Source organism: Schistocerca gregaria, chromosome 5, assembly GCF_023897955.1.
Source record: "Schistocerca gregaria isolate iqSchGreg1 chromosome 5, iqSchGreg1.2, whole genome shotgun sequence".
Taxonomy (NCBI): Eukaryota; Metazoa; Arthropoda; class Insecta; order Orthoptera; family Acrididae; genus Schistocerca; species Schistocerca gregaria.
Genome location: NC_064924.1, coordinates 350,995,352 through 351,010,043, shown reverse-complemented (window position 1 = coordinate 351,010,043; position 14,692 = coordinate 350,995,352). Strand labels below are relative to the sequence as shown.

The following is a 14,692-nucleotide window of genomic DNA, read 5'->3' as shown; positions in this document are numbered from 1 at the left end:
ATTTTAATACCTACTCCAAATTTCTCTTTTGTTTCCTTCACTGCTTGCTCAATATAGAGATTGAATAACATCGGGGAGAGGCTACAACTCTGTCTCACTCCCTTCCCAACCACTGCTTCCCTTTGATGTCCCTCGACTCTTATAACTGCCATCTGGTTTCTGTACAAATTGTAAATAGCTTTTCACTCCCTGTATTTTACCCATGCCACCTCCAGAATTTGAAAGAGAGTATTCCAGTCAACATTGTCAAAAGCTTTCTCTAAGTCTACAAATGCTAGAAATGTAGGTTTGCCTTTCCTTAATCTAGCTTCTAAGATAAGTCGTAGGGTCACTATTGCCTCAAGTGTTCCAACATTTCTACGGAATCTAAACTGATCTTCCCCGTTGTGGGCTTCTATCAGTTTTTCCATTCCTCTGTAAAGAATTCGTGTTAGTATTTTTGCACTGTCACTTATTAAATTGATAGTTCAGTAATTTTCACATCTGTCAACACCTGCTTTCTTTGGGATTGGAATTATTATATTCTTCTTGAAGTCTTAGGGAATTTCGCCTGTCTCATATATCTTGCTCACCAGATGGTAGAGTTTTGTCAGGACTGGATCTCCCAAGGCTGTCAGTAGTTCTAATGCAATGTTGTCTACTCCCGGGGCCCTGTTTCGACTCAGGTCTTTCAATGCTCTGTCAAACTCTTCATGCAGTATCATATCTCCCATTTCATCTTCATCTACATCATCTTCCATTTCCATAATGTTGTCCTCAATTACATCGCCCTTGTATAGACCCTCTATATACTCCTTCCACCTTTCTGGTTTGTCTTATTTGCTTTGAACTGGGTTTCCATCTGAGCTCTTGATATTCATACAAGTGGTTCTCTTTTCTCCAATGGTCTCTTTAATTTTCCTTTAGGCAGTATCTATCTTACCCCTAGTGAGATAAGTCTCTACATCGTTACATTTGTCCTCTACCCATCCCTACTTAGCCATTTTGCACTTCCTGTCGATCTCATTTTTGAGACTTTTGTATTCTTTCTTGCGTGCTTCATTTACTGCATTTTTGTATTTTCTCCTTTCATCAATTAAATTCATTCTCTCTTCTGTTACCCAAGGATTTCTACTAGCCATTGTCTTTTTACCTACTTGATCCTCCGCTGCCTTCACTATTTCATCCCTCAAAGCTACCCGTTCTTCTTCTACTGTACTTATTTCCCCCATTCCTGTCAATTGTTCCCTTATGCTCTCCCTCGAACTCTCTACAACCTCTGGTTCTTTCAGTTTATCCAGGTCCCATCTCCTTAAATTCCCATCTTTTTGCAGTTTCTTCAGTTTTAATATACAGTACATAACCAATAGATTGTAGTCAGAGTCCACATCTGCCCCTGGAAATGCCTTACAATTTATAATCTGGTTGCTAAATCTCTGTCTTACCATTATATAATCTATCTGATACCTTTCAGTATCTCCAGGGTTCTTCCATGTATACAACCTTCTTTCATGATTCTTGAACCAAGTGTTAGCTATGATTACATTATGTTCTGTGCAAAATTCTACCAAGCAGCTTCCTCTTTCATTTCTTAGCCCCAATCCATGTTCACTGACTATGTTTCCTTCTCTCTCTTTTCCTACTCTTGAATTTCAGTCACCCATGACTATTAAATTTTAGTCTCCCTTCACTACCTGAATAATTTCTTTTATCTCATCATACGTTTCATCAATTTCTTTGTCATCTGCAGAGCTAGTTGGCATATAAACTTGTACTACTGTAGTAGGTGTGGGCTTCGTGTCTATCTTGGCCACAATAATGCTTTCACTATGCTGTTGTAGTAGCTTAGCTGCACTGCTATTTTTTTATTCATTATTAAACCTACTCCTGAATTACCCCTATTTGATTTTGTATTTCTAACCCTGTATTCACCTGACCAAAAGTCTTGTTCCTCCTGCCACCAAACCTCACTAATTCCCACTATATCTAACTTTAACCTATCCATTTCCCTTTTTAAATTTTCTAACCTACCTGCCCAATTAAGGGATCTGACATTCCATGCTCCGATCCGTAGAACGCCAGTTTTCTTTCTCCTGATAATGACGTTCTCTTGAGTAGTCCCCGCCCGGAGATCCGAATGGGGGACTATTTTACCTACGGAATATTTTACCCAAGAGGACGCCATCATCATTTAATCATACAGTAAAGCTGCATGCTCTCGGAAAAAATTATGGCTGTAGTTTCCCCTTGCTTTCAGCTGTTCGCAGTACCAGAACAGCAAGGCCATTTTTGTTAGTGTTACAAGGCCAGATCAGTCAATCATCCAGACTGTTGCCCCTGGAACTACTGAAAAGGCAGCTGCCCCTCTTCAGGAACCACACATTTGTCTGGCCTCTCAACAGATACCGCTTCGTTGTGGTTGCAAAAACATGTCAAAAGCTTTTGACAAGTCAATAAATACTCTTACTGATTCCTGTTTTTTGTCCACCAGGTTTAGGATGGAATTGATGCACTTATAAATGCCGGTTGTTATTTCTGATTCCATGTTATTCATTACACAGGATGTTGATTTTATTTATAAATTTCATAAGTTTGTCACACATAACTTTTTCCAATACTTTAGAAATGCAGGAGGAAATTGTGATGGGTCTGTAGTTATTTACATTATCTTTCTCACCTTTTTATGTACTGGAATAACTTTTGATGTTTTCAATACAGCAAGGAAAGTGCCTGACTGAAATGAGGAGTCACATAAGTGTGTGAATATTTCAATTAGGTTTGATGCACTCTTCTTTAATATTGTTGCACATGTACCATCAATGCCTGCAGAGTTGGAATTTTTTAGTCCTTTCATTGCTCTAGCTACTTCATCTTGCGAAACAGAACTGATGTACAGTGATCCTCTACAAGCACTTATTTTATATTTGTATGCCTGGATGCTTTTATGTAAGTTTGATTGTAACATATTATCAGACCTGTGAAAAAATTGTTAAATGTGTTGACTATTTCTAAGGGGTTTGTTCCTTTTTTATGATAATTTTATATTTTTGCAAGATTGTCTGTATTATTCAGATTCTTTTTTTGTACCACTCCTCATAACCTTTGACTTATTAGCTGAATTAGAAATGTATTCATCATCAGGCATTATTTTTGCTGCTTTTATTACTTTTCTTAATATTTTGGATTATTTTTAACAGTATGCACGTACTTCAGGTCAGGAAAGCATTCTTTCCTTTTGGCATGAAACCCTTAATCCCCTTTTGATCCAGCTGTTTGTTTTAGATTTCCCTTGCATGGTTATAGTTTTCAGTGGGAATGGAATTTGAAAAAATGGGTTAATGTATCAATGAAGATGTTGAATTTATCATCTGTATTGTTCATTTTGTACACTTCTGATCATTTTTCTTTCTGTGATAATCTGCTGAAGTAGTTTATTATCCTGATTATATCTTTTACATGAGGTTCTTAAAGACATGTTGTTAATAATACTGCCTCTTACTTTTATGCTTAATATTTGAGCAAGATGGTCACTGAAACCTATATTGAAAATTTTTCGTGAAGTATTGTGTAAACTCTTGTTGATTAGAAATTGATTTAGAGCTGTTTGGCAAGTTTCCGTTACTCGGGTAGCAGCTTTTTCTTCAGCCTTTAAATTATAGGATTTTGCAACATTCAAAAGGGTCCCTCTATTTCATTTGTTTTTCCAACTGTCTCCAATTCTTCAATCTGTGTTCTTTCCCATTCCCTTTTCTTCTTCCAATGCAGTTTCTTTTTTTCTTTCCTTTTATCTCAATAAATTCTTACTGCTACACGTGTAAAAGATTTCTGATGCATTTTCCTGTAAACCAAGTTTTCCTTGTGATTTATTCTCTTACAGTTGTCATCAAACCAGATTCCTTGGTTGTTTTCCATCTTTTCCTACCACTACTTCTACTGCTTTAATGACTGCAGCATTGCAAGCACTCCATGCCTGATCCAGAGTATCACACTAGGGGTGAATAGTGCAAGATTCTCAGCAACCTTTTCAGTGTGTGTTTCAGCAATCTCTTCATTTTTTAACTTCGATATCACATACTTTCTTCGAGATGTTCCTTTCATTTTCCTTGCATTAGGAATAGAGCTCTTAGTTTAGCAATTGCAAGGTAGTGGTCTGAATCAACAATAACTCCTCTGTATGAACATACAGTTTGAGAAATACCTGCCGTCAATTATAACGTGATCATTTTGATTGAAGGTATGCTGATCAGGGCTACACCAAGTTGCATTATGCATCCTTCTGTGTGGGAACATAATGCTACATACAGCCTTGTTATGTGATAGTGCAAAATGAACATCTCTGTGTCCATTATCATTTGTGTATTCATGGAGGCTATGCTTTCTTGTTACTGGAAAGTAATGATCTTCTTTCCCAGTCTGTGCAGTGAGGTCTCCAATAATCATTTTAACATCATGCCCAGGTCATCCATCATAGGCTCCCTCCTTCTCATAGAAGGCATCTGTGTCCTGGTCGTCCACTACTTCTGTTGGTGGATATATATTTGTTAATGAATAGTTTGTGAATTGGGTCTTCAATCTCATTTGTGAGATTCTAGATGTTATTCCAGTATATCCACCCACTATATCTTTAAAGTTTTGTCTTACTGCAAACCCTGCACCAAATTCGTGGTTGTTCTCTGGACAACGGTAGAAAATTATCCAGCTTCCCATATCAAACACTCCATGTACATTCCATCTCATTTGCTGTTGTGCAATTATGCCTGCCTTCATTTTACTGGGTTGTTCTAGTAGTGACCTCAGGGCCCCAGCCCTGTATAATGATCTTACATTCCAGGTTCCAATAAATGCATATTTTTTCTTTTTCATTTGCCTTTGTCTTTCCCTTTCCCTTTAACAGTGTTGTGTTGTTGTCCATTTATCAGTCTGGTTTCTTTACTTTGAGGTTTCTGATCAGGTTTTTTTTTACAGGAAGGGGTTGTTAGCTGCTTGCCTGACCCACAACTTGGAGGACTATTATTTATGTTGGGTTTACTGCTTTAGGGAAGTTTGCTTCACTACACCTCTAGAGCCCTCCCTGCCCTATGTTGTGGGACATAATTTGTCTGGCTCCTCTGTCAAGACCATGCCATCTTGGTTGACCCTACCAGTAGTTACACTGCTGCTGGTACAGCTCTTGACTTCAACTTAACACACAAGCCCCCCACCCGGCACTGTAGGTGCCTCCAACAAAGTGGCGTCCCTTGAGAAGGCTTCTTTGATTATACAATTAGGAACTTTACCCATTCAGCCAGTATGCCTTAATGCCTTACAAGTCTCCTTGAACTCAAGTACAAATAAAATATAAATATACAGGAAAGATCAGCTTCTGACATACTTTTCAGACAATGTTTGTTCTCTGCATCATGTTGTTAATATGTCCCTTAATAATGTGATATAATGTTTTCTTGTGCTCTAATTTCATTGTTTATATTTCGCTCATATTTCTCTTGCTTCATCTCAGCAATACTATTCTGACAATAGCAGTCATTCCTTTAAATAGGAATTCTACCTATGTAAGTTTTATACAAGACTGTGCCAAGAAGCACATATGATGATTTGTTAAAGCACCAAAAAATGGTTTTTCCATCAGGGGGCACTAATGTAAAATATATACATCAATTCTGCTTTGAGGATAGCTAACATATGTTGACAGCTTCTGTCACAACTCATTAATTAATATGTCATAACATGTGACTTAATATATGAAACTTAGTATATGTAAAATTAGATTTGGTCTGTTCCTGTTGCCTTTATGTGATCCAATACTGTCAAATCAAATACTGTTGCATGTGGGTAAGATATAGTTTCACTGAATCTTGCTCAGCTGTTTGCATTATTGTTTTTTCACTCATTCTCAGATAAAATATGTAGATATGGAGATACACACAAATGTCTTTCAATAGCATTTTACTTGACTTGATACTTTACTGCAAGTGTACTCTAAGATTATAAATTAAGTACTTTAATATTTGCCTATCACTGAGCAATGAACAACAAAGACATTTCTGTTAATGGTTTAATCAATTTTAATTTAACTCTGATTAAATTTGAAAAAACGGAAGCTGTATGCTCAGCATCGTATATATTCTGACGTTCATCTTCTCTAGTATCTCAGTATTTTGTAAACAGTACTTATGTATGTGGAACCAAAGATATAAATAGGAGCTTAAGAAAAACTGGAGGATTCCTTACTAATCTCACCCAGTTCCGAGCCAATAGGTGTTGAAGGAGTGGCTGGAACACTGGAAGCCTTCCGCCGCAAACTAGATGAGCGAAAATTCCTGTTTATTGATGGCTCTTCCTTTCTCAGTGGACCAGAATCTTCAAGAATTTCTTTCTCAACTCGACCAGTGTATCGAAACTTTGTTCCCCAGGAAAAGAAACTGCCACCTGTCACCACTGAAGGTGCTTCAGAACTCGAGGGAAGTCTGAAAATAATTAACAATAATATAACATGGAACTGTAAACAAATTCTTGCTGAAATAACCAAAAATGTTAAATTATGAGTCAACAGTATTGTGAAAAGGAAAGTTGCTACTCACCATATAGCAGAGATGCGGAGTTGCAGATGGGCACAACAAAAACACTGTCACAAATAATAGTTTTCAGCCAGTAAGGCCTTCGTCAGAATTAGATAGCAAACACACACATTCAGTGGCCTCAGTTGCCCGAGACTGCAGTCATGTGCGTGTGAGTTTTGTTTGCTGTGTGAGTGGGTATGTGTGTGTTTGCCATCTAATTTTGATGAAGGCCTTACTCGTCAAAAGCTATTATTATTAACAGTTTTTGTTTTTGTGCTTATCTGTGTATTTTTATGGAGTGTAGCCATGTATGGAAGTGAAATATGGATGATAAATAGTTTGGACAAGAAGAGAATAGAAGCTTTTGAAATGTGGTGCTACAGAAGAATGCTGAAGATTAGATGGGTAGATCACATAACTAATGAGGAAGTATTGAATAGGATTGGGGAGAAGAGAATTTTGTGGCACAACTTGACCAGAAGAAGGGATCGGTTTGTAGGACATGTTCTGAGGCATCAAGGGATCACCAATTTAGTATTGGGGGGCAGCGTGGAAGGTAAAAATCGTAGAGGGAGACCAAGAGATGAATACACTAAACAGATTCAGAAGGATGAGGGTTGCAGTAAGTACTGGGAGATGAAGAAGCTTGCACAGGATAGAGTAGCATGGAGAGCTCCATCAAACCAGTCTCAGGACTGAAGACCACAACAACAACAATCTGTGACTCAGCATCTCCACTGTATGCTGAGTAGCAACTTTCCTTTTCACAATATTGTTACATTCCATCCTGGGTTTTCCATTGTTTGAAATTATGAGTGAAATTACATGAGCCAACAATGAAAATGTAACTGGGATTAAATAAATGTTAACTATATCTATCATATTGACTATGAAAATGACAATGAGCAACTTTAATTAGCTTGACAATGAGCAACTTTAATTAGCTCTTGTTTCTAAGTTAAAGAGGGATGCATCTAATTATATTTTGTTATCATGGCCAATCCCTTCTCATACAGGTTTCGAAATCCCACTGATCGTAACAGAATTATGAAGTTTTAGGCAGCCATAGCTGTGTTTATTTTGTTGCTATTTATAGCCGGGCTTGTAGCAACAAGGGAAAGGGCAAGAAGTAGGAGGAGCAAGGCATGTTTTATTTAAGCAAAGTTTCAGTCCTTTACAAACTGTAATCTGTTCATGTGCTGCAAGAATGTGTTACTAAAGTGTAGTTAGTGTGTGTGGTTAATGTAATTCCTGTGATTCAATACACCTCACAAATGCATAAACAGTGCTGTCAATTTTTACTACATTTGCAAGCAGTCTACATTCAAATCGCAAAGGAGGCCAATAACACAGTATATTAGGAAGGTGTACAAAGTGTACTTTCGTTGTGAAATCAGGGATCAGGACATGGGTTTATAATATACAAGGTGGTCCATTGGTCGTGACCAGGCCAAATATCTCACGAAATAAGTGTCAAATGAAAAAACTACAAAGAATGAAGCTTGTCTAGCTTGAAGGGGGAAACCTGATGGCGCTATGGTTGGCCCACCAGATGGCGCTGCCAGAGGTCAAACGAATATCAATTGCATTTTTTTTAAATATATATAGGAACCCCGTGTTTTTATTACGTATTCTTGTAGTACGTAAAGAAATATGAATGTTTTAGGAGGACCACTTTTTTTCGCTTTGTGATAGATGGTGCTGTAATAGTCGCAAACATGATGGCTCACAATTTTAGACAAACAGTTGGTAACAGGTAGGTTTTTTAAATTAAAGTACAGAATGTAGGTACTTTCGAACATTTTATTTCGGTTGTTGCAATGTGATACATGTACCTTTGTGAACTTATCTTTTCTGAGAAACCATGCTGTTACAGCGTGATTACCTGTAAATACCACATTAATGCAATAAATGCTCAAAATGATGCCCGTCAACCTCAATGCATTTGGCAATACGTGTAACGACATTCCTCTCAACAGTGAGTAGTCCACTTTCCGTAATGTTTGCACATGCATTGACAATGCACTGACGACCAATCTACCTGTCATGAAATATGCTATTCGGTACTGCTTCAACCGCACGCGAGTTATGTGCCAGACATCCATCATGCTGGGAGCACATCACCATTCTGTCATGCAGTGAAACATCTTGTAGTAACATCGGTAGAACATTACGTAGGAAATCAGCATACATTGCACCATTTAGATTGCCATTAATAAAATGTGGGCCAATTATCCTTTCTCCCACAAAGCCGCACCATACATTAACCCACCAAGGTCACTGATGTTCCACTTGTCGCAGCCATCGTGGAGTTTCTGTTACCCAATAGTGCATATTATGCTGGTTCACTTTACCGCTGTTGGTGAATGATGCTTCGTCGCTAAATAGAATGGGTGCAGAAAATCTGTCATTGTCCCGTAATTTCTCTTGTGCCAGTGGAAGAACTGTACAAGACGTTGAAAGTCATCACTATGCAATTCCTGGTGCATAGAAATATGGTACGGGTGCAACCGATGTTGATGTAGCATTCTCAACACCGATGTTTTTGAGATTCCCGATTCCCACTCAATTTGTAAGCTACTGATGTGCATTTATTTGTGGCGACAGTGGCTAAAACACCTACTTGGGCATCACCATTTCTTGCAGATCCTGGTTGATGTTTCACATGTAGCTGAACACTTCCTGTTTCCTTAAATAATGTAACTATCTGGCGAACAGTCTGGGCACTTGGATGATATTGTCCAGGATACTGAGCAGCATACATAGCACACGCCCATTGGGCATTTTGATCACAATAGCCATAGATTAATATGATATTGACCTTTTCCGCAATTGGTAAACGGTCCATTTTAACACGGGTAATGTATCACGAAGCAAATACTGTGTGCACTGGCGGAATGTTACGTGATACCACGTACTTATACGCTTGTGCCTATTACAACGCCATCTATCACAATGCGAAGAAAGTGGTCCAACTAAAACATTCATATTTCTTTACGTACTACATGAATATGTAATAAAAAATGGGGATTCCTATTTGAAAAAAACGCAGTTGATATGTGTTTGGCCTATGGCAGCGCCATCTAGTGGGCCAACCATAATGCCATCTGGTTTCCCCCTTCAAGCTAGACGAGTTTTGTTCTTTGTAGTTTTTTCATTTGACACTTATTTCATGACATATTTGGCCCGGTCAGTACCAAAGGACCACACTGTAAATTGAAAATCCCATGTGTTGAGTCTTCATTCATAGCAGAATTGTAAAAGATCTTGCATGAGCTTTGCTATACCCAGGACCTAGTGAGAACTATCAAACCATGTGGATGATTGTTACTTTTGTATGAAAACTCCTTTGATACATGGTATTTCCAAGAAGAAAAAGTCTTCCTTGACATATCCTATTATAGTGTTGGCCATGCAACCAGTGCCTCACACAGATGGACTGCGTGTTCCTATCCCACCTGACTGTGGTAGTGACAAGGGTGGTAATGAAACTAGTTCTTTGAAAGATCCTGATTTTGTGTGTGATGATGAGTGTACAGAGATTCCCCAAACAACACATTGTGGACTTAATGATCTAGTAATATAGGTAAAGCTGAACTGTTGATGACAAGACTACAGCAGTGGAAGTATCTTGATAAAACGGTAAATGTGACTGCTTTCCGTAACTGTTATATGCCACACCTTCCATTTTTCAAACATGAAAAGAACTTGATATTTTCTTGTGATGTACAGGGACTAATGCAGCTAAGGGCATTGACTATAAAAGAGACCAGTGAGGGTTGTTCATCAACTTCTCCAGAGGTTGTCTCAAGTGTTTGCTCCTGCATAATGGCAACATGTTACCGTCAATTCCAATTGGCTATGCACCTTACATGAAAGAACCATATGATAACATGAAAAATTGTTATTGAAATTTAATTTGACAATTTTAAATGGCAGATTTATATTGCTTGTGCTACAGCACGGCTACATGAAATCTGCTGCTTCTGTGCCTCTGGGATAGCCACGCCAAAGTACTTCATTATAATAAGAAAAATTGGCCTAAGCATCAGTCATGTGAACCAGGGTCTCACATTGTTATGCACAAAGCACTTGTTGAATCCAAGAATATAATTCTCTCTGCTCTTCATATAAAATTGGGCCTAATGAAAAACTTTGTGAGGTAATGGACAAAACTACAGGAACATTTCTCTACTTGCACAAGAATTTTCCATATCTTAGTGATGCAAAGATAAAAGAGGGGATTTGCATGGGTCCCCAGATATGCAAACTGCACAAAGGTGAGGATTTCAACACGATTCTGAAAGGTGATGAAAATTTAGCTTGGGATGCCTTTGTTCAAGTGTCAACAAACTTTATAGTAAATTCGGGGGCAGAAAACTATGGAAATAAGAGGGCAGAAAACTATAAGGGTCTTGTGGGAAATCTTCTGCACTTCTTCAATGCACTAGGGTGCAACATGTCCTTCAAGTTACATTTCCAAGATTCCCACTTGGACTTTCCTGACAACTGTGGCGCTGTTACAGATGTGCATGGGGAACACTTTCATCAATAAATTTTGGACATTGAAATGAGATACCAAGAAAAGTGAAGTGTATCAAAGTTAGATGATTACTGCTAGACACTAATCAAGGAATCACCAGCAGAAAACTACAAACTCCAGTCAAAGCGGTTGCGCCTTCAGTGACCTTCCTCCGAAGGACAACATCAAGGTAAATACATGGATAAGTTTGTACAAGCAAGAAAATAAAGTTATCATAACTTCAAAATGAGAGAATTTTCATTAAAATTTTCATTATCAGCACACCCGAAAACATAAAGATTAGCTTATTTTCATGCCAGTTACAGAACAAAACTAAAATTTTTTGGTTGGTGTTATTTGACACACAATTTAAAGTAACTATCGAATGCTCTTTGAAACACACTTTTCAGAGCTAGCATTACAGTTTGAAACATCTGCGATTTGACATTATCTGTAACACAGAAAATTTCAGAAGCGATCTGCTGAATTCATTTCAATTATAAATGTTGTTGTTGTTGTTGTTGTTGCTGTCTTCAGTCCTGAGACTGGTTCGATGCAGCTCTCCATGCTACTCTATCCTGTGGAAGCTTCTTCATCTCCCAGTACCTACTGCAACCTACATCCTTCTGAATCTGCTTAGTGTATTCATCTCTTGGTCTCCCTCTATGATTTTTACCCTCCACACTGCCCTCCAATACTAAATGTACAATTCGTATATATTTGTGTGTGTGTGTGTGTGGGAGGGGGGGGGGGGGGTTGGTTGATTTGAGGGAGGGGACCAAACAGCAAGGTCATCAATCCCATTGGATTAGGAAAGAATGGGGAAGGAAATTGGCCATGTCCTTTCGAAGGAACCATCTCGGCATTTGCCTAAAGTGATTTAGGGAAATCACGGAAAGCCTAAATCAGAATGGCCGTACACGGGTTTGAACCATTGTCGTCCTCCAGAGTGCGAGCCCATTGTGCTAACCACTGTGCCACACCTGTCGATTGGTCGTGGGAGGAGGGGGGGGGGGCTTATAAAAACAACTGTCATATCTCAGATTTTCTTGGTGTGATTAATTAGTGGTGTACTTCAGGGTTTTCAGTAGAACTGTTGATTTCATTTTCTGCTGATTTCTTCTCTTTTGTTTGTGTGTACCTTGACTCATTCCATGTCCCTAAAGGTTCTCCCCAGTGGAATCTGTGTAACACAACAAATGAATGGATGTATGTAACACAACAAATGAATGAAAGCACAATATTTTGATGACTGATCCAGCTGTCAAATGTCCACACTGTTTCTCTGTGACACACAAATTCTCTCACTGTTTTCTAGCATGATGCATGAGCAGGCTAGAAAAGTCTTAATAAACTGAGTGTCAAATCCCAAGCCCTGCATGTACTGAAAGCTGCCATCTTTGTTTATTGGGTTTTCTGACATTGTTCTTTTGAAAGACTCCTTACTCACACTGCACCATAAAGTTGGTTGTTAAGCACATCTTCCTTTTGGACAGTATTTGTAAATATTGTTATTGTTTGGTGAGAATTTCATTGTCTGACAGAGTTTGAGCTCTATGGACCAAAGCCTTTAGCATATAATATCTCTGTGATGGATGGTGATGGCTCGAGGCATGAAGATAGAAGTCATTGTGCTGTGATCCATGGACATGCCCAATCTTCTCTTAACTAATGTGTCAAGGAAGATAGGTGGACATCTCTTATACATGTCATCTGCATATCGATAGAAATGTGTTGGCTTGAACATGGCAGATTCTGGAGTGTTTGCTTCAAAGTATTCCATTTATAGGTTCACCACAATATGTGATAACAGACTACCCAGACTATAAAATGGAATGATTTGTACAGGGATATTTGCACTTCCCCACATACTCCCCAAGAATGTTCTTTGGGCAGGTTATAAGCTGGTATGCAGGTGTGCCAGAACTACTAATTATGGACCTTACAGTAATGCCTTCTGTGTTTACCTAAGGAAACCCATATAGTCATTGCAGCATAGCTGCTCATGGTCTAGAACCTTAATAACGTTACACAGTAAGCCAGACAAACTGAGAAGAGGTATCATCTTCCTCTCAGTTTTATTCACAGGATCAAAGTCTACCTATCTGTAGGCAACATCTGTCTGTCTATAGGCTTTGACATTCAAAACTCAAAAGATGAGAGGTCAACTTTTTGTAGTCCATTCAAAAAAATTCTGTGCTGAAGACTCTGGCCCATAGAGCTTGAAGACTAACAGACAAAAAAGGGTTCAAATGGCTCTGGGGCTGGGACTTAATTTCTGAGGTCATCAGTCCCCTAGAACTTAGAACTACTTAAACCTAACTAATATAAGGACATCACACACACCCATGCCCGAGGCAGGATTCGAACCTGCGGCTGTAGCTGTCCCAGGGTTCCAGACTGTAGTGCCTAGAACCACTCAGCCACACTGGCTGGCTAACAGACAAAGTGTTACAGTATTTATGAATAGCGTTCTGAAGGAATGAAGGAAATGGTACTCCGACTAGCAAACTGAGTGGGCTTTGCAGTCACAATCAACATCATCTGAAGAAGAGGTTGATACTGAAAAAGAAAAAGGAAAGCCAAGAATCATTTATACACCTTATGTAGGACCAATCTCCATAAAGAATGGTAGATCCCTATGGAAACATGGTATCCATTGCATTTCACTCCCATCAACAAACAATCTAGGTCTGCAAAACCCGAGTTTGTAACCCATTCCATGTGAATGTGGCATCTTATCTGGAGCAGACTATTAGAACTGTCATGGAAAGGTGCAAGGAATATCAGCGACACACCTGACTAAAGTGATGAAGCAAATCATCCATTTGCTCAGCACTGCCATGACTGTAACCATGAAATGAAACATGATGAGATTAGTATGGTGGAGAAAAAGTTAAGTTTTTTGGACAGTGTAATTAAGTAGTCTGTAAAAACCTAATGTATAGGGGTGTAAGTTTCAAATTAAGCAAGGCCTGAGATCTAGCATTCAACTGTTTAAGATTACAGTGGTAACTTCATCCACCAGATATGGATAGGGTTGACATAATGTTAGTTTAGTTTTTTTGCATGTTCCATAGGTCATATTTGCAATTTCTTGCCATGATGTGAATTGTATTGGTAGGTTTACAAGTTAGATATATTTTCTCTGAGGAAACAGAGATGGGCTCAAGAATTTGATCAAGAAATTTGGTGAAACAGATGAGTGCACCAAGGGGAGGGAGACAACCCATTCCCATGGCAGTTGTTGATGAGTCTTGTATAGCTATAGCCAATCATGCAGCAAATGCTTCAAATTCTGCAGCCAGTGCTCAAACTATGTCACAGGAATTCTCCCTCCCCTGGTCAACAGCTCCAAAGATTTTAAGATTTTGCAGTGCATTTTACACTGGTATCCCGACAAGATATGATATAATATAATTTCCATGCATGGAAATGGATAACTTGTCGTCAGGGAATGTTCTTTGGGCAGATGAAGCACATTTTACGCTGCATAGTGCCATGAATGCACAGAACTGTCACACATATGGAGTTCAACCCTGCCACATGTTGTGCAAGAACATTCACTGTACTCAGCTTATGTGATCACTGTACTCAGCTTACGTGATCACAAGCAGGTTCAAATTCTGCCCCG

The 14,692-nt window shown here is 38.7% G+C and overlaps 1 protein-coding gene across 3 annotated transcripts in view; it reads right to left on the bottom strand.

The window, feature by feature from the left end:
- The window catches only part of LOC126272028 (FERM domain-containing protein 5), a 1,188,777-nt gene that overhangs the window by 34,367 nt on the left and 1,139,718 nt on the right, over positions 1-14,692 (bottom strand). For 2 of the 3 annotated variants that reach the window (XM_049974532.1, XM_049974533.1), the window contains exon 8: positions 6,217-6,443. In XM_049974532.1, the coding sequence (XP_049830489.1) occupies positions 6,217-6,443 (227 nt within the window). Of the gene's footprint in view, positions 1-6,207; positions 6,444-14,692 lie in introns of all 3 variants that reach the window. The other variant, XM_049974531.1, reaches the window with a different exon arrangement.